Source organism: Neopelma chrysocephalum, unplaced genomic scaffold (assembly GCF_003984885.1).
Source record: "Neopelma chrysocephalum unplaced genomic scaffold, ASM398488v2 Primary Assembly neopelma1_70, whole genome shotgun sequence".
In the NCBI taxonomy this organism is placed as follows: Eukaryota; Metazoa; Chordata; class Aves; order Passeriformes; family Pipridae; genus Neopelma; species Neopelma chrysocephalum.
Window position 1 is genome coordinate 2,375,539 of NW_020897730.1, and position 24,267 is coordinate 2,399,805.

At 37.8% G+C, this 24,267-nt stretch overlaps 1 protein-coding gene across 1 annotated transcript in view; it reads right to left on the bottom strand.

Annotated features, from left to right (window-relative positions):
* LOC113968967 overlaps positions 1-24,267 on the bottom strand; it is a 126,111-nt gene that overhangs the window by 12,996 nt on the left and 88,848 nt on the right. The window contains exon 3 of the mRNA XM_027685979.1: positions 980-1,071. Within this exon, the coding sequence (XP_027541780.1) occupies positions 980-1,071 (92 nt within the window). The remainder of the gene's footprint in view (positions 1-979; positions 1,072-24,267) is intronic.

The following is a 24,267-nucleotide window of genomic DNA, read 5'->3' on the forward strand; positions in this document are numbered from 1 at the left end:
AAATTTCATCCCTATGACATCAGGTGGCTGAAATGTCACTCACATCTCAGCTCTGTCTCTCCCACCCTCAGGGGAAAAGCTCTATAAGACTAAAAATTGCTTTGGGAAGTACTTCTATAATTGCATGGCACACCAGAGTCTACTGCAGACTCTGTACTTTGAATGCTATCCCACATTTTCTACCAGGAGTTGTGAATGTCAAGTGGTGCAGGTGGAGCTAATAAAAGGTTGCAATACTGTCAGAAGTGCCATTATTTTTGTTGATTTGTCTGTTGTACAGCTACTCTAATCCAGGTTTCTGAAGGGATGAGGGGAAATCAATCAGCTTCCTGCTGCTCTGGAGCCAACAGTTTTGATGCCCTATTTTCTCTGCTAGTGTTACTGTAATATCCTCTGGGATTCTGGCTCTGTTTTGAATCATGAATCAGTGTAGGAATACAAAAGTTTTTGCCACTGTTTATTTGTTTAAATACAATGTTGTCAAATCAAAATTTAAACTTCAACTCAACTCATTCCCCAAAGAATTCATGTGAGACACCACAACATATCCTATGTTAGGTGTATTATATTCTCTGCCAGCCTCAGAATCCACCATCCCAAGTCCCATTGCTCCATGCCTAAATTACTCTCCCTGGGAAGTAGTCATGAGAGGGCGATAAAGAGAAAACATGGGCTGTCATCTTAATTCATAGTAAATTTCAAGTCTCTCTCATTTCTTGAAAAAATCAATAGAATAAAAACACCTATGATGTCAAAATGACAGACGTGGGCACCTTTGCTGGGGCGGGTGGGTCTGCCCTGCCCACGTCTGCTCCCACCTTCAGGGCAGCACGGACCGAGCTTATGTGTGCACTGCCCCAGTGAAGCTCTCTGGGGAACAGGGTCTGTCCAAGGGTACCCCTTTACATTTTCATAACTTGCCCTGATAACTTGCAGTTACCCTTCCAATTTTCCAGCATTTGCCAGACTCAGTTCTCACCTGACAGAATTCTTCGCAATCCCGTAAGGGCACATGGATTTGCATGCCTGGGGAACCACGGGGTGCCAGCTGCTCCTGGTTTGCATTCCTACCTGATTAGAAAAAAAAAAACAACAAACCACATTACTTCAAGATTAATGCTACTGCTAAATCCAAGAACAGAGCCCAGTTTAGGACTGAATTTTAGATGTCTCTAAAGAGCAGAACTCTGTCCAGCACCAGCAGCATGCCTGTCTACACCCTCAGAGCTCATTATAAAAGTGCAGCACAACGTGAATGATTTCATCACTTCTTTTTGCAAAGCAGAAAATAGCTGAAGGTATCAGCTATTCTGGCTGTTCTGCGCAGATTCAAACTGCTCCTCCTAAACTACCCAGGAAGGCAGCAAAAACCTGAACAATTACGTTTTATTGTGTTATCACTTTTACTGCCTAGATGTTCAACATAACCAGCCAACAGGTTTTGAATGTATCACTAAAAATAAGAGCCCTTGCTTACCTAGATACTATTTTGGCTTTCACTGACAATACAGTGTCCTCATTCCTTTAATATCTTATTCAAAATAATTCCCATAAAGTTAAACTTTCCCTGGGAGAACACAGGCAATAACTAAATCGGAATCAACACTTCAGATGAATCAGCATCTGTCACATCTTATCAGAACAAAAAAAAGAAAAAAAAAAAAGAAAGACCAGGCAAGGCTAAATAACTAAATAAAACAGTAAACCAGACAATAAAATTCTGAGGAGATACCATCTGGAATATCAACTTCTATCCTTATATTCAAGTGCCTGATGCTCAAGTAATTTCATGAATGGTTATAATCAAAACCTTTCAGAAAAGCAAAAAACTAACACCTAAACAACAGGATTGGACTACTGCTTCCAGTGACTGCTACCAAAACTAAAAATGGACAAACAATTAAGAAAATTGAAAAAAAAAAAAAAGAGAAGTGGTCTGTGCTTTTAGGTTACACACCTGTGAAAGTGCTATACATAGAAATATTTTCTGCCATGCTATGAAATTCCATCAGTTCTTACTCATTTCCATTCAAAATGCTTGAACATTGGTGCATGTTTAAAGACAAATATGTATCATCTAAGCAATGAAAACATAATCCAGGCTGCTTGAACAAATTACTTGTTTTAATACAACATCAATTATATTTTCCTATTTGGTGTGAAGGTATCTCTGTACTGCCAGCTATTTACACATATAAAATTTTGGAAAGTGACTTTATAACTATAAAAACAGTTATGCTGAAGAGCTACACACTGTGATGTAGTAGAAACAGATTTTTTTAATGTAGGTTTTAACTGCACAATAAAAGCATTGGAACCATCCTTCATATTTTGCACTTACTGTATAAACAGAATATTAAACTCAAGAAAGACATAATCTAAGACCCTGACTTTCTCATAAAGTTTCATAAGCAGTAAAAAAAAGGTTTTCCATCTAAGAGTGTGAATTGCACAACAGTGCAAGCTTAAACAAACTTAACACAGCTTAAAAGTTGTGCCAGAAGTTCTGTACCCAAAGTGCATCTTTGCCAGATGGAGACACAAGTTTTGCACTGAGCTAATTACACCTTCAACTGTTCTGTCTTCCCCACAAAGGGGATTTCCATCCCAGGCACATCTCACAGGAGCCCCAAGAGGGCCCCTTGATCCCAGTGATTTGTCACCTCTACTGGGTTGGAGTAAGTATGAGCCAACAGGCTGGAGATTACAGCTCCATTATCCCAACAGTCAGCTCAGAAGCTGCAAAGTCCATAATTTAGTCTTCAATAGTATCACCCAAGGGCTTTTCCATCCTGCTGATTTATTCTAGTGCTTTTCTTCAAGACCTCACACTATTGGCCAATGGACTCCAGCTATTTATTTTCATCTTTATCATTGTAGCTGACAGAAGCATTTTGTTTTTTAAATCTGAAATATCTATAAATCTTGAGAGAAGTGATTTAGAGCCATCTGTGTAGGGACAAAACTAATGATAAAAATCACCTGAATAGAAACAGAAATGAATTGCTATAATAATAGGTGATCTATAACTACAACACATCAATAAGATTAAATAAACAGGCTGTTATCTTAATGAATTTGTCCATATCAGCAATTCCAGAGTTTATCATATCTTTCTTGCAAACCACACTCATCAGTTTACACACATGAAGCAGCTATTGATCTCTCTGGGAAAATGTGCTTAGATAGCACTTTCAGATATACAAAAAAAAAAAAAAAAGAGGGATATAGCAGAGCTGCGAAAAGAGGCAACTGCTGCATTGCATTCCCTGCACAAGCACACTGGGTGTTTGAGTATTGCACTGCTATCAGAGTGAAGAAGCAAGTTGAAATGGTCTTGAGGCACAGAAAGAAAAATATTTCACCTAAAATTTGCATCATGTTCTTTCATATTAGTTTGGAATGCAGGGGTTATAATGCACGAGGAGGGTGATGTTTAATTCCATTACAGTGCCAGGAAGCACAGATAGATTTTTTCAAAAAGGATCTTGCTACCAGATTTTTCTTATATGAGTTAAAAATCACTAAATTATTCCCTGAAAAAAAATAGAGTTGTTACAGTTGAAAACCAGAGGCTTTTCACTGTTTGAACAAACTGGAATCGAGAAGTCTCATGACAATTTCAGTATCTGTCTTTTTCTACAAATCTTGGTGGGGTCAAAAAACACAAAGGAGTTTATAAAAGTTTTCTGTGTTGCTCTAAACATTGAAACACTTTTTTTTCCAGTTTAATTTGTGGTGAAGTCCAAAACTTACTAGCTACTGAATAAAAAGGTAGGAAATGTGAGCTATATTCTAAACCCAAAAGCACATGCTAAAGCATAGAGATAGCTGGGTAAAGTCAATCCCCAGCCATGACTCAATTCAGAATCACACAGAAATCAGCTAAACACATAACTATTTAACCATTGTTAATTTCATCAAAAATTCTATCATCTGGAGCTACAATTGAGCTCCATTTCCCCAACTTCTGGTAGGAAAAAACACAACTGTTCACATAAAAGAAGTTTCCTTCTCTTTGAGTTTCACTGTACACAGAACCAAGAGAGAATCTACATTAGCTGGTATCTTTATATCTTACTGTGAAAACAAACCCCAATAAAGACCAAGATCCAGGAAGGAGAAAGTCCTTGATGAGACTATGCAGCACCTAACATGGTACTAAGAGGCCTCGGCACTATGGTACTATGAGCTCTTGGTGCAAGGCAGGATTTTGATCAAAGAGGACTAAGCACCAATCCTGACCAATTTAGGAGCAAGCCCCAAGAACATGCTTCACTCTTCTGGACACTGAGATATGCTTGGGAAAGCAGAGACTACATCTTCTCAGGTAGGATCAGGTATGGAGATCCACTGGAGAACACGGGAAACAGCAGGGGTGTTTCTTCATAAAGATGGTTGTAAACTGAATGAAAGTTCTATAGCTGCAAACCATCAGCATTATCCTTATTTTTAATGCATCAAACATAAGAATATCGCACCTTTCTAAAATTAAATTAGCTCATTAATAAAAAAAATTAAACAAACAACAACCAAATAACTATTGAGAAAGTTACTGAGTGGCCCTGCCAACAGCCTTTGTCCTTTCCAGGGTTAGTGGAGTTAGCTGTCCTAAGCTGTGGGATATCACCTCTGCCTCTAGATTATGGGGGCTTAACTCACAGCTTGTGAAGGCATGAAAACAGGCTTCATCTGTACAGTTCCACATGCAGATATGCTCTACCCCAAGTTTTAATTGCTAGTGAGAAGAGACAGAGGAACAAAATGTAGCTGAAATTTTTGCCATGTACTTCTCTGCTTCTCCTTAGCATAAAGGAGCAACAAGGATGATTTAACTTTGTTACTGAGCTTCCAGACCTTCTGGAGCGTGCTGGGGTCCTGAAACCCTTCACTCTCACCACATCATTACCTTTGTTAACACTTTAATTAATTATTATTTCACACTGCATACATTAAGCCCCAAAATACACAAGGCTAAACTGAAGAGCGGAACTCTGTCCAGCACCAGTAGCAAGTCTGAGGTCTACACCTCAGATATCTACACCTGCAGAAAGCCACCTACACCCCTCCAACAGCTGAGTCTCTAATCCTCATGGGAAATTTGATCTCACCATTATGATTGTTATGCATTAAAAGCTACACTATGGAATTTTCAGGGTTTGAAACATGTAATGTGTAGCTCCTGAAACGATGAGTCAATGAACACAACCCTAATATCTACCTATTGAGGCAGCATAACATAAACACATATATATATTCACACAAAAATATACTAAAAAATTCAAATATTCATGTGTACTGATCTCCTTAGGTGTTTTCTACACTCTTTAAATCAAATTAAGTTAAAAATCCCCAACATTCAAGGGTATCTTTTCCTCTAAAACATTGCACAAAATGCAGGTTCTGCACATCTTATCGCTGGAAGCCTGGAATGTTAGCAAAACTCAGAAGCAGCTCCCTGTTTAGCTCTACCCATGGGAGTTAGGGGGGAGAGCTGCATGCATACATGTATTTCATTGCATATCTATATCCAGAGACACGTATATAATTGTTTTATTAATTATTCTCAGCCAATAAGAGAAAAGATCCTTAAATTGAATTTCTTTCTGCAGTCATTATTGCTTATTAATGTACAATTATCTTACCACTGCCCATTGTTTTCTCAAGTCAAATTTTCATTAGAACAAAAAGGCACGTGTGAAAGAGTTCTTGAAGCACAGTCAGACCCCTTGCATGGGTTTGTGCTAATTACCAGAGCTTCTTTTGTTATCAGCCTGGACGTTAATGACAAAAGAAGACAAGTGTAGAGTCTATTTTGCTGGAGCTAATTACTAACCATTCCCCATTCAATTTATGCTCGGAGGAGTACAATAATCATGACACAGTGCATTAGCTCTGTCCCTGGCAGTATCTGCCAAGCTGAGTGTTAATTGTCAGGACAGATTCTGGTCAGGAATAACTGTGTCTCAGGCATGTCTGCTCACGAGCAATGATCTGCAGCAATTTCTTCTGTGCAGAAAAAAAAAGTCAGGGCCTTTTAACTTTCTACGTAAGGTAATACTGGAAATTTTCCTCTATTGCAGAGGCAAGTGGCATTGCTTTCAATGGCTTAAAGTTTTTATGATTAACCACTGTATCCAGTTAGAAAAAAATTAATTAACCAGAACAAAGAACCAAAGAACATAACACAAATGGAATAACTCACTTGGACATTTTTTAAGAAGTATATATTTTGTGAAAATATATCAGTACAACTAACTGAGCTGTCTATTGTGCAACAAAAGCAAGAAGCTTAGAGGGCTAGTCATAGGTAGTAAGCCATTTAGTATTATCCAAAACCTACTGAATCTGAAAAGGTTTTAGTGGATTTAGCATTGCTTCGGGGTCTTTGCAATCTTGAAAATTAATGGATTTATGGTAAATCCTCCAAAAATCATTTCACAGAGTGTAATGAATAGTGATAGATATTTCAAAGCCATTAGTCTCCTCTATGCTGCGTTTTGGTGATATCACACTCCAAACTAAAAGCACCTGTTCTATAATGATCTAATGTATCATCAAGTCTTGAGGGGTAATATGAAAAAGAAAGCTCCTTTCTCCTCTGTGCTCACACATCTTTATTAAATGATCTTCAAAAACGAAACTGCAGCCACCCAAAATCTGCTCATAAATTTCTTCAGATGATGTCACATGGCAAACAATGTACAATGAAACAACCAGGGCACCATGTCATCCTAAGAATTTTCATACATAAACTTTTACTGTGTCACTCTTTGATAATTCAGCCATAATTAAATATCTGTCAATAAGGAGAATTTGCAGTTGTGAAGGACAGAATACAGGACCACTAGAAATAAAAAACGGGGTGGCATCCAACAGCAACAGAGAATTGGGTACAAATAAGGTAAACCCATTTATTTGGAGAAGGACCAGAAACTGTTTTCAGACTGAGATCCATGAAAACAGACCAGTCCAAGGAAGCAATCCAAGTTAAGGATTAGCATTAAGAGTGCATATAATTCTTACTCTCTTTATGTATGTCCTTACATGTTTTGATGAATGAGGGACTTTTGTGCAGATATGAATAGGGCATATATATATATATATATAAAAAAGGATGTAACTTTAGAGGCATAGCATAGGTTTAAAACTTTTCTTTTACTTGTAGAAGTACTTTTTGTAGCTGCAAAGAGAGAAGGAGGTTAAACCAGTTCCGGGAGGAGCAATAATTCATGTAAGATTTGTAGCCTTGGATCAGTTCGTACCAGGAAGGAGACTGAGAAACTGCTGTTTTAACTAAGTGCTCAGAGGAAGAGAGTGTTCACCAACACCACTAAAGCACTGGGAGCTGTTTTACACCAAAGTGGCAGGATTGCCATTCATGTCTAAGAAGTTCACATCCAAATTTGCTTTATTTTCTAACTTTCCATTCTTCAGAGGCAGAGGTACAACCACCACTGCCATACCATCCAAAATTAAAGAAATTATCTACAGCTAGTTCAGGGCACCTTTACCCCACGGCAGTACTTAGTTAATTCACTTGATATAATGTCCTATTCTTATCACTTGACAATACTTTGTCATTTCAGGACCAAGTCCTGCACATTGAACACAATACCAGTGGTGAGCTTCCCATTTGTCTACATAACTGCTAAAAGGGCTTAAGATTCCCACTGAAAACACTTAATGTCCTCTATGAAGAGAAGGACTCCTTCTTTTCAAACCCATACACAAGAACAGCTTCATATTGATCACACTGCTAATTACTTTCTCTATGTTTGCATCAAGGTTTGACCATTTCCAAATTTTAAAAAAAAGCCTGTAGGCTGGATGAATACAAAAAAAAGGCCAAAGGTGAAACGAAAGTTTTGGCAATCCTCAGTGTAGTGGTTGGTTTTGCATGATAATCTATGAGATACCAGCAATGCAGACAAGAAGCAAATTTGTGCAATACAATCCACACTTACTCCTACAGCTCTATCCATTAATTTTCCTAGTCTGGTCTGGAAGATTATTTAATACATTCATCAACCCAAATAACACTGGTTTGAGGTGAGTGACAGAAAAATACTTTGATAACAGTGAGGGCTGTTATTAAGCTGTTAGTTCCTAAAGAACATACCAAGGCCTTCTTATTATTATCTAAATGCTAATGGAGACATAACGTAAAAGTGCCTCTTCCACCCGCTGTTAGTAAGGAAATCACCTTCTCCTGAGGCAAAATGTTTGAAGTCAGTATTTTGCCACATGCTTGGTATCACAAAGCCATGTCATGCAAGATTAGACAGGTTTCCACAAATCAGCACAAACTTTCCTGAACCAGCAGGAGAACAGCAAGAGCACAAACTTCTGCAGTGTGATCCACAGCGAGGCGCCTGAAGGACCGAAGGTTTATCCTGCCTGAACACAGCTCCCACAACCTGCTGTGCCTTGTAATAGCATTTGCACTTGTGTTCAAATACAGAGAGACATGCATTCAAATACGGATCTCTGTAGAATAGCGTCTGCTACCATTTGCAGCCTCAGCACAACCTTCACAGGTTGACATTTCACATTCCAGTTTAGCGCAGAGGCTTTCTTCAATTTAGTATAATATACTCAATCCTGACATACTAAACAGAACGAATGTCAGAAAAAATTGTTACTTTGTTTCATAAAATTGTGAACTGATTTGCATCTATAAAAGAGAAGTAAAAAAGGACCACTGCTTTCCCAGGAAAACAATAATTCCCATGGCTTTCTGACAGGTCAAAACCATAGAACTTATGTTTCTAGCAGTGTCTCACCATAGCAGCATCTCTCATCAATAATAGTGGTCACAGAGATGAGAGTGTCAGGATAATGGGCTGATACCATTCACAATCATATTCTTTTAACTCTCCTCTATGATACAACACTGAGAAGTTTCTCTGCACATTTACTTCTGCATTTACAGTCATCAAACACTGGGCTACTTTCAGTTTTCTAACAGGCAAGTTCATTGACAGACTCATTAATTTGTAACTTAAAAGCGGAGACAGGAAAAAGAGCTAATTGCTGTAGCTGATAGAGGTGGCATTTCCATAAACTGCAGCAGCACACATAGCATACACATCCCTGCAGCTTCATCTTTTAAATGTGGTACCTCCTCATTTGATGCAGCTGAACTATGCAAGGCAGCCCCATAGTATGACTCTCGGTACAGCACAGTGGGGAGGCACATCATAACAAATGAATCATCAGAGCTCTTCTGAGCATCAAGACCTCCATTTACCTAATTTACACTTCAAAAGTGTCTGCAGTTTGAAGTAGTAATCATTTGCTTTTGCTATGTAAGGGCTTTTCCAAGTAGGAAACTCAGTGCCAATTCCGAAAAGTGTTCTGATTATAATTTTTTTCTGTATTAGAACAGACAAAAAAGACTTTAGAATCTCTCCATTAAAAGCTGCCCAGTATTCCTGCAATCTTTGACCATCTAATGTTGCCATGGAATAGTAGGCCAACATGCTCAGTTGCCTTGAATCCTTGGCAAAAACAAAGTGCTCTTTAAATAGATGTTTGTAGGCTGCAATACAATTAATAGTGTGAAATAAAAACATCTCCAAGAGGTATTGTCAGAAGCAGCACAGAATGAGAGGATTATATAAATCTTGTCTCTTGAGATTCCTCCTAGAAAGGAGGGGAGCAATGCCAGATGTGACTTGCAGTATTGTCCACCAGTAGGCAAAAGGAGGAGTCAATGCCTCTAACCCACCACTATCTGTTCGTATGATAAGTTTCTTAACTCTTACCATATTTCTGCAAGACATGATGCTCTAAAATTTGTATGGGCCCATCAGTGGTCCTAAAGGGAGGTGAGGAAAGAAGCAGAGCACACACTGTCTCTCACACACAGGGTCTCATTCCCTCTCTCTGCCTTGGACAATGAATTTCCATACTAGGAATGACAGTGAAGTGACAGTCAATAGTACAGCCTTTCTTAAAATTCCCAGGTGTTGTGCATTTGGGCAGAATTACATGGATCTCATCACAGGCCCCAGCATGATTTATACTTGTTTTTTATTCATCTGGATAACAAAAATTATTAAACTTCATAAAACCAACCTTCAATCATTTGCTCTTTTGTACAATCACTTCTTCATCACAGCATGCCAGGTTATTATTACAGGTTTATCCTGTAATTGAAACTCCAGAAAGAGAAAACAAAGATGCCAAGGATTCCCACTACAGAGCACACAGTAACATTTCCTAGCAAATATCTGGCTTTCATCATGTTCCCTTGTTCTTATGACAAAGCCTGTCACGAGAACAGGTAATTGCAAAACAAATTCATTTCCATAATGCAAAGAGGGATCAAAAACAGGGTGTAAGCTTTAAAATGTTGCTGCTAATTGTTAAAGCTTCTGTTCTTCAGACATTTTAGCTGCCAAAACTCAGGTTTTTCATTAACTATATCCAGCTAATTACAGAACTTTTTGGAGGGGGAAGATAAGAGAACAATTATTTTAAAAGCAAAGAAGGAGAAAATCAGAGTGGCTCAGTGATCTCCCTGTAGCCATCTTGTTGACTAATTTTGGAAAAAGGATAATTCACAAAATGAACTGACATTCTGCCCTCCAGATATAACAGAAAGCAACTCAAAATTGGCTCCCTCTCTCTGAGATATTCCTTTATGTCTGCAGTCAAATTCATGTATGTGGATTCTTCCTCCCACCACTGTTTACCTGGCATTGTAATACTCTAATTACTTCAGAAATACATATTTGCATATAATGAAGCAATTATGTACATCATTTAGTCACTCTAATTGAAGTTACCAAATACCAAATAATTGTCTTGTAATTCACAAGGCTTAGCTATTCAGTGCCCTCAATGCCCTAGAATGAGTGGAAGGCAGTACTAAAATTAAAAATTGAAAGAATCTAGTAATCAAGGTAAAGTTCTCATGAAAGCAAGTCCAACTGAACAGTAAATTTTACATGACAATCCAATACATTATGTTTAATACATCTAATGAAATCTATCAAGATAACTTTTTTTAATAGATAACTATTCTTTTTAGGTATGTGCAAAAAACTTCACTGAGAGAAGAGTCATGTTCTTTTTAATGCCATTATGGCATTCTCTTGGCAGTAGTGAATTCCAGTACAGAGCAGCCTGATTTCAGCATCCAAACACCTGTTTGGAGGTTAGGAAAACCCCTCCATAAAAAGCATCCTCTTGGGTGGCCTGACTTGAAAGCCTCAGACAGACTACAAAAAGAAACCCAAACATTTGTACATATTTAATTTGGAATTTGCTTCACATACAAGCTAATGTCTTGACAAATAGGGTTTATAAACACTTCTTTAGGAACTACAAAATCATCTCTGTCCCATTCTCATCTTTTCTACCTCTAGAGACAGACTCTGTCTAAAGCAATGAGCTTTAATACAATGATGACTTGATGCATGTGAACGTTTCTGGCTATCATTGTTTCCTGGGAAACAATGGGATCTCCTCTCAGCACATAGAACGTGCATTTCCACACACCACCTTGCTCCCATGCTTCGTTTGGTGTACATGACCAAGTGTTGAATTTGTTCTTAATAATTAACTTAATTTGTTCTTAGTAATTAACTAATCCACTTCAGCCTTTCACTTTCACTTCCAAATACCTTTAAAGGTTTATTGAATGTTTCCTCTCCATGCATTGCACGTGGTAAAATTAATCTGTACCTTTTCACAGCTGTATTCCAGCTAATCATTATTGCATTATCCCGTCATTTTGATTGTGACTGCATCTAGGTGGTAAAACAGTATAAGTCAATCAGGAGACAGTCGTTTTTCACAAATACTACTTTGTTTCTTCACAATAAAACTAAACAAGTATTCTTGGAAAATCTTGACATACATTTTAAAAAGTCATGTTTGAATTTGAGAACCGAAGATCGGCTTTTCTCAATGTCAGTTGACTGTACCTGAGAAAGACAGACTTGATAATATTTCCACCTCACAGCTTTTCACATGCAGAAAACATAATTATCAGGTCTTTATTTAGTTGTGCAGAAGAAGAATTAAACTGAAAAGTTGAAGAGTTTGGAAACTTGCTATATCTAGAGAGACTGTAGTGCTGTTTATACACCAACAACAGGAAAACCACAATGCAGATCTCTTTGTACACTGTCTTCTGAACACTGAAACTGCACACTACCTATGTTGAAATATTTCCATTTAATAGGAATAGACAAGACACCACAAGGACTAGATACCTCAAGGATCACAAATAAATTTTGTTGTTGTGTACGTAAACAGAAAATACATTTCGTGTTACTGCACAACTGAAGCCTAGATTTTGTTTTTAACCTTGCTAACAGTAAAACATGGAATTTGATGGGGGTGGTGGCATTAGCTCGCCCTGGAATAATAAGATATTGGTCTATCCTGGAGATGGGATCCTACTTTTAACAAAGTTGGAAGATAATGTATAATGGCAAATCCAGCCTTTGCTCTTTTGTTCTACCTCAATCAGTGGAAAACATTGCAGAAGCAGTTTATGCCCACAGAATATTCTTAAATCATATCCCATATCAGATTTGGACTTGAAATGATTGTATATTTTGCTTTGAATCTACAAATGTGGAAGCTTAAAATAAGTCTTGGCAATTAACCATTCAGTGTGTTCCAAGGTTACATCTGGTGGAACTGCTTTCAAGTGATTTATCAGCATTTTAGTGATACACCCATAGTTTTATGACCATGAACCCCCACTGTGTTCACACACTGTCTGGTGATCCATTCTCTTGTCATGGCAATGTTGTCTTGAGACTCAAGAGAAAAAACATGGTCTTGGAATGACATGCACACAGTAAACAGAAAAATATTTTTGAACTCAGTAAAACACAAGCCACATTTATCTTGTTCCAGCTTTTCTTTGTATCTCTGAAGTCCCCTTTTCTTAGAAAATAGTTTACTAATTTAAAGTTGGTCTCTGTTGTCCATCATATAGTTTACAAATACTGTATCAATTTCACTGATACAAAACTAAGCTCAAGACAATTATAGCTGACTTGGTTTAAATTCAAAATACAAATCCAAGTACACCGATTTCCTTGTGTTTAGCAAATAGAAAATTTCATTTGAAAACAGTGAGGAGATTAAAACTTCTTGGCCTTCTCTATTGAAGTATCGTCAAAGCCAACAATGATACTAGAATTACAACTACCAAATATTTTCTGCAGAAAAGCTCTGCAGAAAATACTAATTGAGTACATTCAAGTAACTTAAACTGAAAAATCTGATCAGTGATGAACTTTCAACAACCCTTGCAGGGAAACACACATGGATTTATGGAGCAACACCTAACAACTCAACATCCATGGCTTCACAGCAAATCTGCCAGGCTGAGTGCCTTGCAGGCAGGGAGCTGGGATTCTTGGGGCCGTGCGCTCCAGGTGAGCTTCTGCCTTTCTCAACAGTGTCCCAGAGCCAGGTGCCACAGCTCCCCTGTCCCTCTTGAACCTAAACAAAGTCAGCAAAGACGCAAAAGATGGGAACCACATTTAATTCAGAGTATTTGGGGACATATTTTGGCATTGACAAGGCATTCCAAGTTGGAACAAAACTAAGTAATGAAAAAATCTTCATACTTGCAAGAATTCCAGAGCTGAGAAATGCTGAAACAAATCTCCAGTTTATGGATCTGGGAACACTGGTATGAAGTGACCAGGCAGCAGTCAGTCCATGCACAGACCAGCATGATGCCTTTCCTCCCATAGAATAATCAGGCAACAGGCAAGTCATCTCAGCCACCACTCACAGAAAAGCAGACACTAGACTGTTTCAGCCATCCTAGATTTCCTGCCTAACCTACACAAATCACTTGTGTGCTCCTCTAAAAGTACATGAGAACAACATGCTCCTCCCTCACCTTTTCCAAATTAAATTCAAGGTGAGGGAGGAAAAGAAACTCATTTTACTTCTAGTTCAGTACTGTCTGACTCTACATTTTACCACAAGTAGTAGAAAATATCCATTCACAAAAAAAAGATACACAGATCACAGCAGGGCCTCTGGTCTCAGCCTGCCTTCCTGTCTCCAAGGGAAGTGATAACTGCAATGAATAATGTCAATTCAATGTGAACCAGCAGACAAAACAAACAGATACTAGTATTTTGATTTATTTCACATCACTTATGCCAATAAAGATAAGTATTTTAGACTCTAAGGAAGAGAATTTGGACTGTATGGTTGGAAATCTAGTTAAAAAGTTTTCCTCACCTTAGTTCATGTTGGATCTATAAACCCAAGCTTGCTTGCAACAACTGTAACTAAATGGGCTCTGGAGTAGGGGGCAGGGGAAGAGGATGTTTAATTGTTCCTCAATAAACTGATCCATAGCATTATTGTAACAAATCAAAGCTGTTCTCACAGAAGGAGGAAGCTTTTTAAATAATGACAATTTGAGCTTAAAGAGCCAAGGTCCTCAGAAACTGCAGTCTCAAATCTGAGTCACAGTACCTCTGATCTTTTTAAAAGCCCTAAGGAGATTTATTCTCTGCTGCTCAAGGATTCCTCAGATAGTTTGGCAGAGACAGTAAAGCAACCTGGTTTCACCTTCCAAAGCCATATAATAAAGTGCTCAGAAGAATTCCCCAAGTGTGATATGAAGATGCCAGTGTTTCTCTGAGAAAGCTTTTATCTTTGTAGGCCAAAATTTTTTCCTATATAGACAAGTAGAATGGGATTTTCAAAAGAACTCACTTTAGTCTGACTGAGAGAGAATTTCCACTGATTTCAGAAGGAAGAGATGAACCACTAATTCTGAAAATGCTTCTTGTACCCTTATACGGTGTATGAAAACATCACGGATGGAGGAATTAACTAAATGTAACAAAATCTCCTCAGGCAGGAGACTTGAGCTACCCAGCACTGTCCACTGCACACGGGTAAGAACTCTCAAGCAGAGAGAAAAGCTGGCAGGGATCACAATTATATCTGAAACCCCTGTTAAGGTTGCATCTTAACAGATAATTTACAGAAATATAAGAAAATAGGACAAGGTTTTATGTTTTGGACATATTTCCCATGGAAAAAACCAAGACCGCAGAACGGAGCATATCTGGGAGGTGCATGGCATTCACTTCCAATCTAGTCACATCAGATTGCATTGCAGTTCTGACAAATGTATTAAGTCTAAATGAAAGTTTTCATTAATAAAGAGTGAACAGGTTTCTTTTTGAGGCAAAACCACCACTCATTACATTGTGGAAATAAAAAAATTTATGCCGAGCACCAAAGACTGCTTCATTTCTCTTTTCTAAAGCTGTCAGGTGCTAATGATCTTTTGGAGGTAGAATTACTTCATATATCAAGCAGAAATCTGCATTAGATCACAGCCTCAAAATGTGGATTATAGATAAAATTCTACCTCTGAGTATTATGTGGTAGACCAATGTGAATGTTTTACAGTTAAGAAACTGAGCAAAAAAAAAAGACAAAATGGACAATTTCTATTTCTAATATATATTAATCATTAAATTAACTGTTAAAGTGTTTTAACTATAAGTTCCTTCATGAATATAACTAAAGATGTCAGTGATCTTCACAACATGGCAAGGTGATAAAGATGAAAAGAATGACCAAGGTTGGGATTATGTTTCTATGGCAGGATATAGGAGTGAACATTTCAAACTTTCCTTAGTGAAATGAGAAAAAACAAAAATAGAACCATCCTGCTTCTGGGAGAACAGTTCATAACAAATCATTCATTCAATTAATTTCACTTTACCTGTTCACAAATTGCCTGCAAAACACTTATAATTTTCTCCAAGGTGCTACTTCAATTAATTCACTGTATAATTTCAGTGAATAAGTTTTTAGCTGCAGATTGTGACAAGTGTTCAGTATTCATAACTTGAAGTGTTGATTAGCTCTGACTGATGTGGAGATGAGTGATGTCAGAAGAGGAGTCAGTCTCGCCCATAACCCTCCACAGTTATTCCTGCTGTGTAACCTGGCACTTGCAAATTACTCAAAGGCTGAGCTACATCTGCTATTTGCTTGCAGTAGATCAAATCCAGCTTTACAGTGAGCACAAACCCCCTTCTGTTCAAACTAGATTGCAGGAACTCAACTTTGCTTTGATGTTGCAGATAGATAAGTACACATGGCTACTTATACTTAAATGCCCATTTTTGTAAGTAAGTTTGAAAGAGTAAAAGCTTAATCTACCGAGGTTTGTTGAAATCAAAATAACTGATTTCAGTAAATGACATCTCTCAATGGGAATAGCCAATAGCCCAGGCAGATTCCAGAGCTGAACAAGGTTTCTGTTCTGCTTCTACTGACAGCTACCAGAAACCAGACCATTAAAAACCATAAGGCAATCAGTAGTTTGTGTAGAAATCTCATGATCATGCTTTGCCAGAAAAAAATAAGCATGAAGCAAATATTTCAAAGCAAAAGCCTTCAGCTATTTAGTAGTAAGGGCTGAGTCACACAACTGCTATTTAACTGGTTGCACGTATAGGTCTGGGTAACTAATACTAATCGTGTGTTTAAGAAACTAAGCATTTGTTATACTGTACTGTCAGCCAATGTGTTTCCCCATTTACCAAGGAGCAATCTCATCTCAAGTTATCTTTGTGAGCTGAAAAGCAGGGGGTTCCACAAAAGAGGTTTCAGGAAGAAAAACAAACCCAGGCAATCTCCCACCTGAAGCGCCTGCCCTGCAGCACCACCTGCTCCACCGAAGCAGAGACACACAGCCATGCTGTCACTGAGCTCCTCAGCCACCTCCTCAATTTACTACCCACACTGCAGTTACCTGCTCTGAGAGCTTTTATTAAAAGGTAGGTGCCTTCTCTTTGTCCTATTACATGCCAACTACAGCTTTTAACAACTGACCTTTTATTTCTCAGTCATCTTTGTTCTTTCAGGACTAATTTTTAGTTTCACTTTCCTCACTATATGTTGTTATGTGTTACTTCTCCTAACAATCCATTTTCCTCCATATCTCCCATGTCTCAGCCTCAATGTTCACCATCTTTAACTCTTACCAGTCCTCTCCTCACTTCTGCAGCAGGCTTTGCTGGTCTCCCATGCCACAGTTCTTGCCCTCCTTGTTCTCCTCACATACAACACCTGACCTGAAATGGGCCTTCACCTGTGGGCTGTCAGACACACCACCAACCTCTCCTCCTCCTCTGGAGAGCAGCTCTGCCTCTGATAAGTGGGTTGTATTACACAATCTTGATATACACCTTCTGCTTATTGCACATCTCCACATAAAATATTTCATAGATCTTCAGGTCAGAGGGCACCATAAGATAATTTATCTATATCTTACTTCCCTTATGGTTTCACTTTTAGATTTCTCCATATATTGAATTATTTTCCCATATATTTGTCCATAGATTGTTTCTAGACAAACTACAATATCAAGAGGATCAAAGATAAAAGCCATGGAGGCAAACACATGAGTTTAACTCTCAAAAATTCCTGCCTTTCCCCATGCCTGGTGAGCAGTTTGACCATGATGGTGTGAGCATGACAGGTCCACCAGGCCTGAATGAGTCTGGCACTTAGTGCATCAATATGGCTCATCAGACATCTGGGTGGCCACTCACAGGCACTTCAGAAGCTTCAAACCAACAAAACCAGAAGGCAGTTGCTGTGCCTGTGTGGCTGAGAGGGGAATTTCTCAGCTGGGTATTGGAGGCATAGGCTTGGCTTACACACTCTGTGCTTGGAGCCTACGGAAGGCAACGCAGGCGGACTCACAGAACACGGCTCCCCGATGGACCATACCTGCGCACAGCTGCCCTCCTTACATTTGTCATGCACAGATGAAATGTCCTTGGAGGTTTTCTCCTTTGGGTTGATATGTAATAAAATGTCATAGCGATGCAAGAAATACCGCTTTTGTATATGCCACTACAAAGATACAAGCCAATGCTGGCAAATGAAACCGATCTGAAGTAAGAGGCATCTGTATGTTGTTTTCAAGGCACTGACAGGCTTCAAGAATTATCAGTCAAAATAAGATGCTTGAGCAAAACAGCTCCCTTACAGGACATTGTTTCCTCTAGATTCCAGCAATGTGGCTCACTTGGAGTAACATCTTATTTCACTGAAATTAGTGAGACTGCTTGCCAAGGGAAATTATCATCAGGGTTGGCAATGGCACGTCATCACATAACGTTCTGGCCCAAACAATCTACTATGCAAGCCCTCCAGGCCTGGATTATCTTTGGAATTGCACAGGAGCAAGCCCAATCATGGCAAATATGCAAATGGCTTCATAAACCTAATTTTAAGACATTGGAAAAAAAAACCCAAAACCAACGACCAAATATTTTCAAAGAGTTTCTGCTTAATGTTTTCTGACTATTAGATGCCCTAAAAAATCTCTGACTGGATACTCTGACAATTACTTACATTCAGCTTAACCTAAGAGAGGAATAATCCCAAATTGCATAAATATGTACAGTTCTTTTCATTTGCTTTTTCTTTTTTTTTTCATTAAATCCTCTGACTAATCTACAAAGGGTGGTGAAGGATTTTATGTATACAGCTCCTATTAAAGCTGTGGAGTTAGAGCAATTAAATCAACATAACTTTTTAAAGTCTTAGGCTAAGAAGGTGAAGCTGAAATTGGCAGTATGTTTTAGCTCTTTTCTACCTCTCTGGTTTGGTCAGTAGAAAACTGGTCTATCTGAGATTATTTTAAAGAATCTTTTAGACTGCAGCTTAACCTGAGAACTGGTTACTTTCTTTAAATATATGTCAATTTGGAGATTTAATAGGGATGAACAAAATTAAGGATAAGTCTCAGTGGAAGGTTGGAAAAGATCTCAGACTCAGAGTTTAGAGCATGTCACAGGCAGATGTTTAGTAACATCACAGTTAAACTGACCTCTCTATTGAGAAAAAGCTTCTATATTATCACCCAGGCTGCATTAAAGAAACTATTTCAGCACATCCCTGGACTATTCACAAAGAAAATCCTGTCAAAGAGGCAGTTATATATAACATCATCATTTCTTTCCTAGAGTCTAAACATGGAATGTGATTAAGTATTCAAAACTACAGCACAAGAGATTATTCATTTTGTAACAGCAATACAAAATACATTGGCTTTGCCACAGAGTATTTCATTAAAAGCTGTTTTATAATTAGTTTTACAGCAAACTAAAAAAACCCAAATGCAATTGCTTTAATGCAATTAGTCCATCTTGTATTTCAAAGATGCAAAGTCTTGTCAATCCATAATAAGATCAAAATAGATTTTTCTCTTCATTCCCTTTACATTAGTGATTTTAAATCCAGAACTTAGTATCCTACTTATGATATCTCCGCCTCCTCTTCTACCTGCTGTCATAAGCGTTGAAGAATTCCATCTCTTACTGTACCAAAGTCTGAAGTTACTATTCAGTTTTAAGAGTCTGAAAATAATACACAGAAACCTGCAGTGCTCCTGTTACACTTAGTTATTCAAATCTATTAGATGTTATTAGAACTCAAAAGATATGAAGGTTGCTGCCTATTTAATGAAATCATTTTTAGGTTGCAACAAGATGGAAATTCAAAATGTGACTCACCTTAAAAGATGCTTGAGATGCCCTCCTTGCAGCATTTCTCTGAATATTGCATGTGGTCATGTCAAAACATTGTACTGGGAAACTCTAGGATGCATTTATTTCCCAGTCTATATGTACTTCTATTTCTAATTTAAAAGATAAATTTATTCACTGAAATAGAAATACCTTATTGATATTCAAAAAAAGCACCCAGAGAGACCCTGTGGATTGCAAATTTATTTTGCTGCATGCTTCTTCAGGATAGTAATTTTGTAAGGCTTATTTTGAAAACACTAAGACAGCTCTATACTTTAGCATACATTAAAATTGAGGGGAAAAAAAGTCCTTTCGTTGCAGCTGTATTATGGTTTATTTTCTATGCTTTGCTTTGGAATCTACAGTACCTCTTAGGCAAGGAATATTATGTACCCAGCCCTCAAAAGCATTATTATGGCTTTAGACTAGGCCAGTTTTCTCCTGACAGGTCCCTATTTTTCAAGTTAAATATTTGACAATATCTCTAAGTAAACATGTATTTATTTACTTACTTGCTTGAGTCTGAAACATCAGTTTCTCTGCAAATGGGAACTTAAAGTTTGATCATAATAGTTGTTGCTTTATTCTTTCAAGGAGAAAATTTGGCTCTCCTTCTGTATTTTTCTTGTTGAGAGATGGATTTAAAATCATTTAAAAATATTTTTTATACTCCACAGCAGCACCTAAGCTCCATCCCTGCTTTCAGCAGCCACACTTTTTAGAGGTATTCAGATTATTCCCCTCTTTAATGCAGAGTTTATAAGCCATATCCTGCCATCAGTCACACCCATGCAACCCATCTTTAACCTGATCGATTTCTAAAGGACTAAATAACATAACTGGAAATACAATTTATCCATTGTAGTACCTAGCTTCATGACCTATTTAGGTATCTGAATATCAGTTAGCCAAATGCAAAAATTAAGATGTAAAATTGCTTGTACTCTCCTGTGTAAAACAGCTATAGAAAGTTGGATCACATATGGATTTTTCTCTCTCCAGTAATGGCATAAGAAAAAAAGAACCACCTTGAAAGTAATGAAATAGTATTCTTTTATAAAGACTTTCTGCTCTGACTACATAGAACTGTAGATAAAAACCTATCACAGAACAATTCTTCTGTTTTCCCGTGGGCATGTAATATCCTATCACTGACAATAACCCTCTGAAATGGCAAGAACAAATATGTATGAAAACTATGTTTCTAATAAGAAAAAAAAAATTATTTGCTCAGACTCTTAGCAAATGGAAGAGTTCCATGAGGTGACATGGAAGGTGATGCATCCCTCTCTCACATGATCACGTGTGTCCTGCAGTGCAGGTGCAGCGAGGTCAGTGCATCAGGTCTGACTCTGATTTAACACATACAAACTCCTACGTGCCCAGTCTGGGAATAAAGGTCACCTGCGCTGCCTGAAAATCCATAAAACCATTTGCCTGGGATTCTAGATAGACTTATTGCTTTTATGATATGCCTATAAATCTTAAACAAATGTTGCATGGAACAAGCAATGGGACATGAAGCCACCTTGGTCTCATCAGTAAGTCAAACTAGTAGGATTTCCTTGCTTAAACAGCTTCTCTAGCATCACTCCTTATCTTCAGGGGGAGGTAGGAAAAAAAATCATAATAAAGTGTTTCTTTCAAGCTTAAGTTGAACATATCAGCTAGAAAGAGGAAGCTAATGTCTGTGGACATGTAGGATATAGGATTTCAAATCAACTGAAGACAACAGGCTCCTTTAACAATGAGTAATTCTGTACAAAAATATAGTTTGGAACTACTGCCAAAGACAAACAGAAAAACTGAGTCTCCAAGCAGCTGCACTGGTACAAGTTTGAGTGTCTGAATCCATAAAGCTCCCTCCCTGCCTTTACTTTTTTTTCCTAGTACGTGCTTCAGGTCAGTCTTTCATTTAAAAAGTTATTATCAAAACAACCTTTGTGAATCTTGGATGAATTGCATGCAGATAACAACAGATATCTTCACATCTTACTACAGATATTTTAGGATATTCCTATGTGGCGGCCCCGGCCAGGGCTCCGTCGGCAGAAGCACCTATGTCTACGTTACATAGACAGGAATCAAGTTGCACATGTGTTTTCATCAATACAATTTGACTGTTGATAATATATTTACAGGGATGGACAGAATTTGGACCTTATTCATTGGCTGATGTTCCTTGCAAGTCATTTGATGGGTCACCTAAATCTGAAAAAAACCTGTTTTTTAATGAATTTGGGGTAATGGCCTAAATTGTCTCTAAGTAATGACAGAGAACTGTATTAATCCAAGTCCTTATTAATATTATTACTTTTGCATCCTACTTTACCATACTTAAGGAAAAATCTGGTTATCGTTTCTTCAACTTTGAAAGGAAAACCACCAGGGATTACCTCTCAAAACGAGAGAAGAAACATGTCCTGCTCAAGTCTACTGCAAATCTGTCCTGCTCAAGCCTAGTGCATTATTCTATAATCCTTGCTTATGAGAAACTTCAACTGTTTTCCACCATTTATATCTTGAGATAAATTCAATTTTCATGAAGGTTGGCTCTTCTAGACTAGCAGTAAATTTGGACCAGTGGGAGTTTTGTCTTTATAAGGATTTTGAAGTGAGATGCTTAATTAATTTCTAATGAGTTGCACTGTGGTTTTGCTGAGTACATGTGTGTTAATTCCTTTTCCTGTAATTGTGAATTTTCTTGGTACAGAGCACAAGTGTCATGTCCCTTTGATGTATAATAGATACCTAAAGTCATAAAGGCAAGCCTGGAGCTCTCTGGTTTAACTGTATTTAGATATGCAACCAAATTGGTTCTCCTAATATTCATTATGACACTTGCACCAGATATGTAATCTGAAGACTATAAAGTAAAACATGAAATTTCTTACAGACTTTTCAAACTACATTCTAAACTTCATCAAAGCATTGCCTTAAGGAACGAATCATTTTCAGAGTTATAATCAAGTGAGTTATAATGAGTATGTTCACAATTGAAGCCATATCAGAACCAAAACCCATTTTGCGCTCAAGAAGATATAAACCCCCTCCCAAAAAAAAAAAACAAAACAAAACAAAACAAAAAAAAACCAGCAAAACAACCAAACTAACTAGCAGCCAAACCCCCTAGCCCATAGATCTTTGTCTCCTTACAAAGCACAACTCAAATAATTTTTTGGTAATTTTTCACTACCTTACTTCACACTTCTTATCTTATACTCTGCTCTGACAGGACAGTGACTTTTTTATGAGTTTCTGTGCTATGAATTATTTTATCTTCTGAACCTTTAAAAAGCCTGTTGACTGTAATTTGATGCTATACTCTATAGGGGACAGTAAAGGCTTGTCTTTTCCCTTCCTTTCAAATATTTGCCTTCTCTAGTGCAAAATAAAGGAAACATTTTCTTTCCAATCAAATATATTTACCACTAGAAATCAGGTTCCAACCTCTGTTCTGTTGTTCACGATGAATGGAAAATACATCAAGCAGTGATACTGATGTGATTTAGACCGTCCAAAATTTTACTCAGTGTGTCTGAGTAACAGAATTTGGTCAGTTGTGATTATTTGCAAGGCCAGCAGACAAAAAATTCTGAATCTGCCTGGGGGTGCTCTATTAAAATGGTTACAAGAAACCAACACTGGAATTGAAATCAGGATCTTAAGACTCAGCAACAGGTTTGTGACCTGTGGCAGTTCTGTAGTTTTGGCACTTAACTACTACTATAAACCTGTGAGAAGAGGAAAGTGGTTCCAGTCTTTGGCTGGTAAATTACACTAACACAGAAGACTAAAAACAACCCCAGCCATTCCTATTGGTTGTAAGTCATTTTATCCCTGATATGCTAGAAAAACATGATTATTTTCACATTTCACTCGTATAACAGATGAGATGTGAAATGAGTGTCATGGATGATAAACGCAACAGTGGCTGCTAAGTCTCATGCTATGTAAACAAAAACTTCTCTGTTCATTGTACACAAAATTAACAATAAAAATTACTGTGGAATCTGGGTATAAAAACAAGCACAACTTCAGAGAGAAAGGGGTCATTACAGAGGAAATGAGTTGGTGACAGAAGCTCTCCTGGCCAGCTGCAGCTGTGGGAAGTTACTCATTGACTTTGATGGGAAATCCAGCCTGTGCATAAAATATTGCTTAAAATACTCTTATTCCTACTCATTTCTACAGTTAAGTGGAATGAAAAGAGGAAACAAGAAACACAGAGCTCAGTTTTGTGCAATGCACCTTCACATAGGCCACCTCACAGTGATTTCAGTGTGGCACAAGTGGTGTCTGACACAGAAGGGCCTTTCATACAGAGCTGTGAGAACAGCTCTCAATAAATGCCATCTACTGCTATGTACTCCTAACTTTCTGAAATTAAAAGTATCTCAGAATTACATTAGTTATTCTATACTCCTGCATGACTATAATACAAGTTGACTAGTACACTTGCAAGAATGACAAAAAAAAAAAGACAGAACAATTGCAACCAGAGGAAAGTGCTTTGTTAACTGCAACTTCTCCTCCCAAACCTCCTTGCTATAATATAGAACATCTGCTGTGAACAAGAACTAACCTGTTTCTAACCAAATTCCAGTACTGATGTATGCATGATTAATACATTCCCTCAATCATGGCATTATCCCCTTAAATGGAACAGAAATAATAACTCAAAATGCTC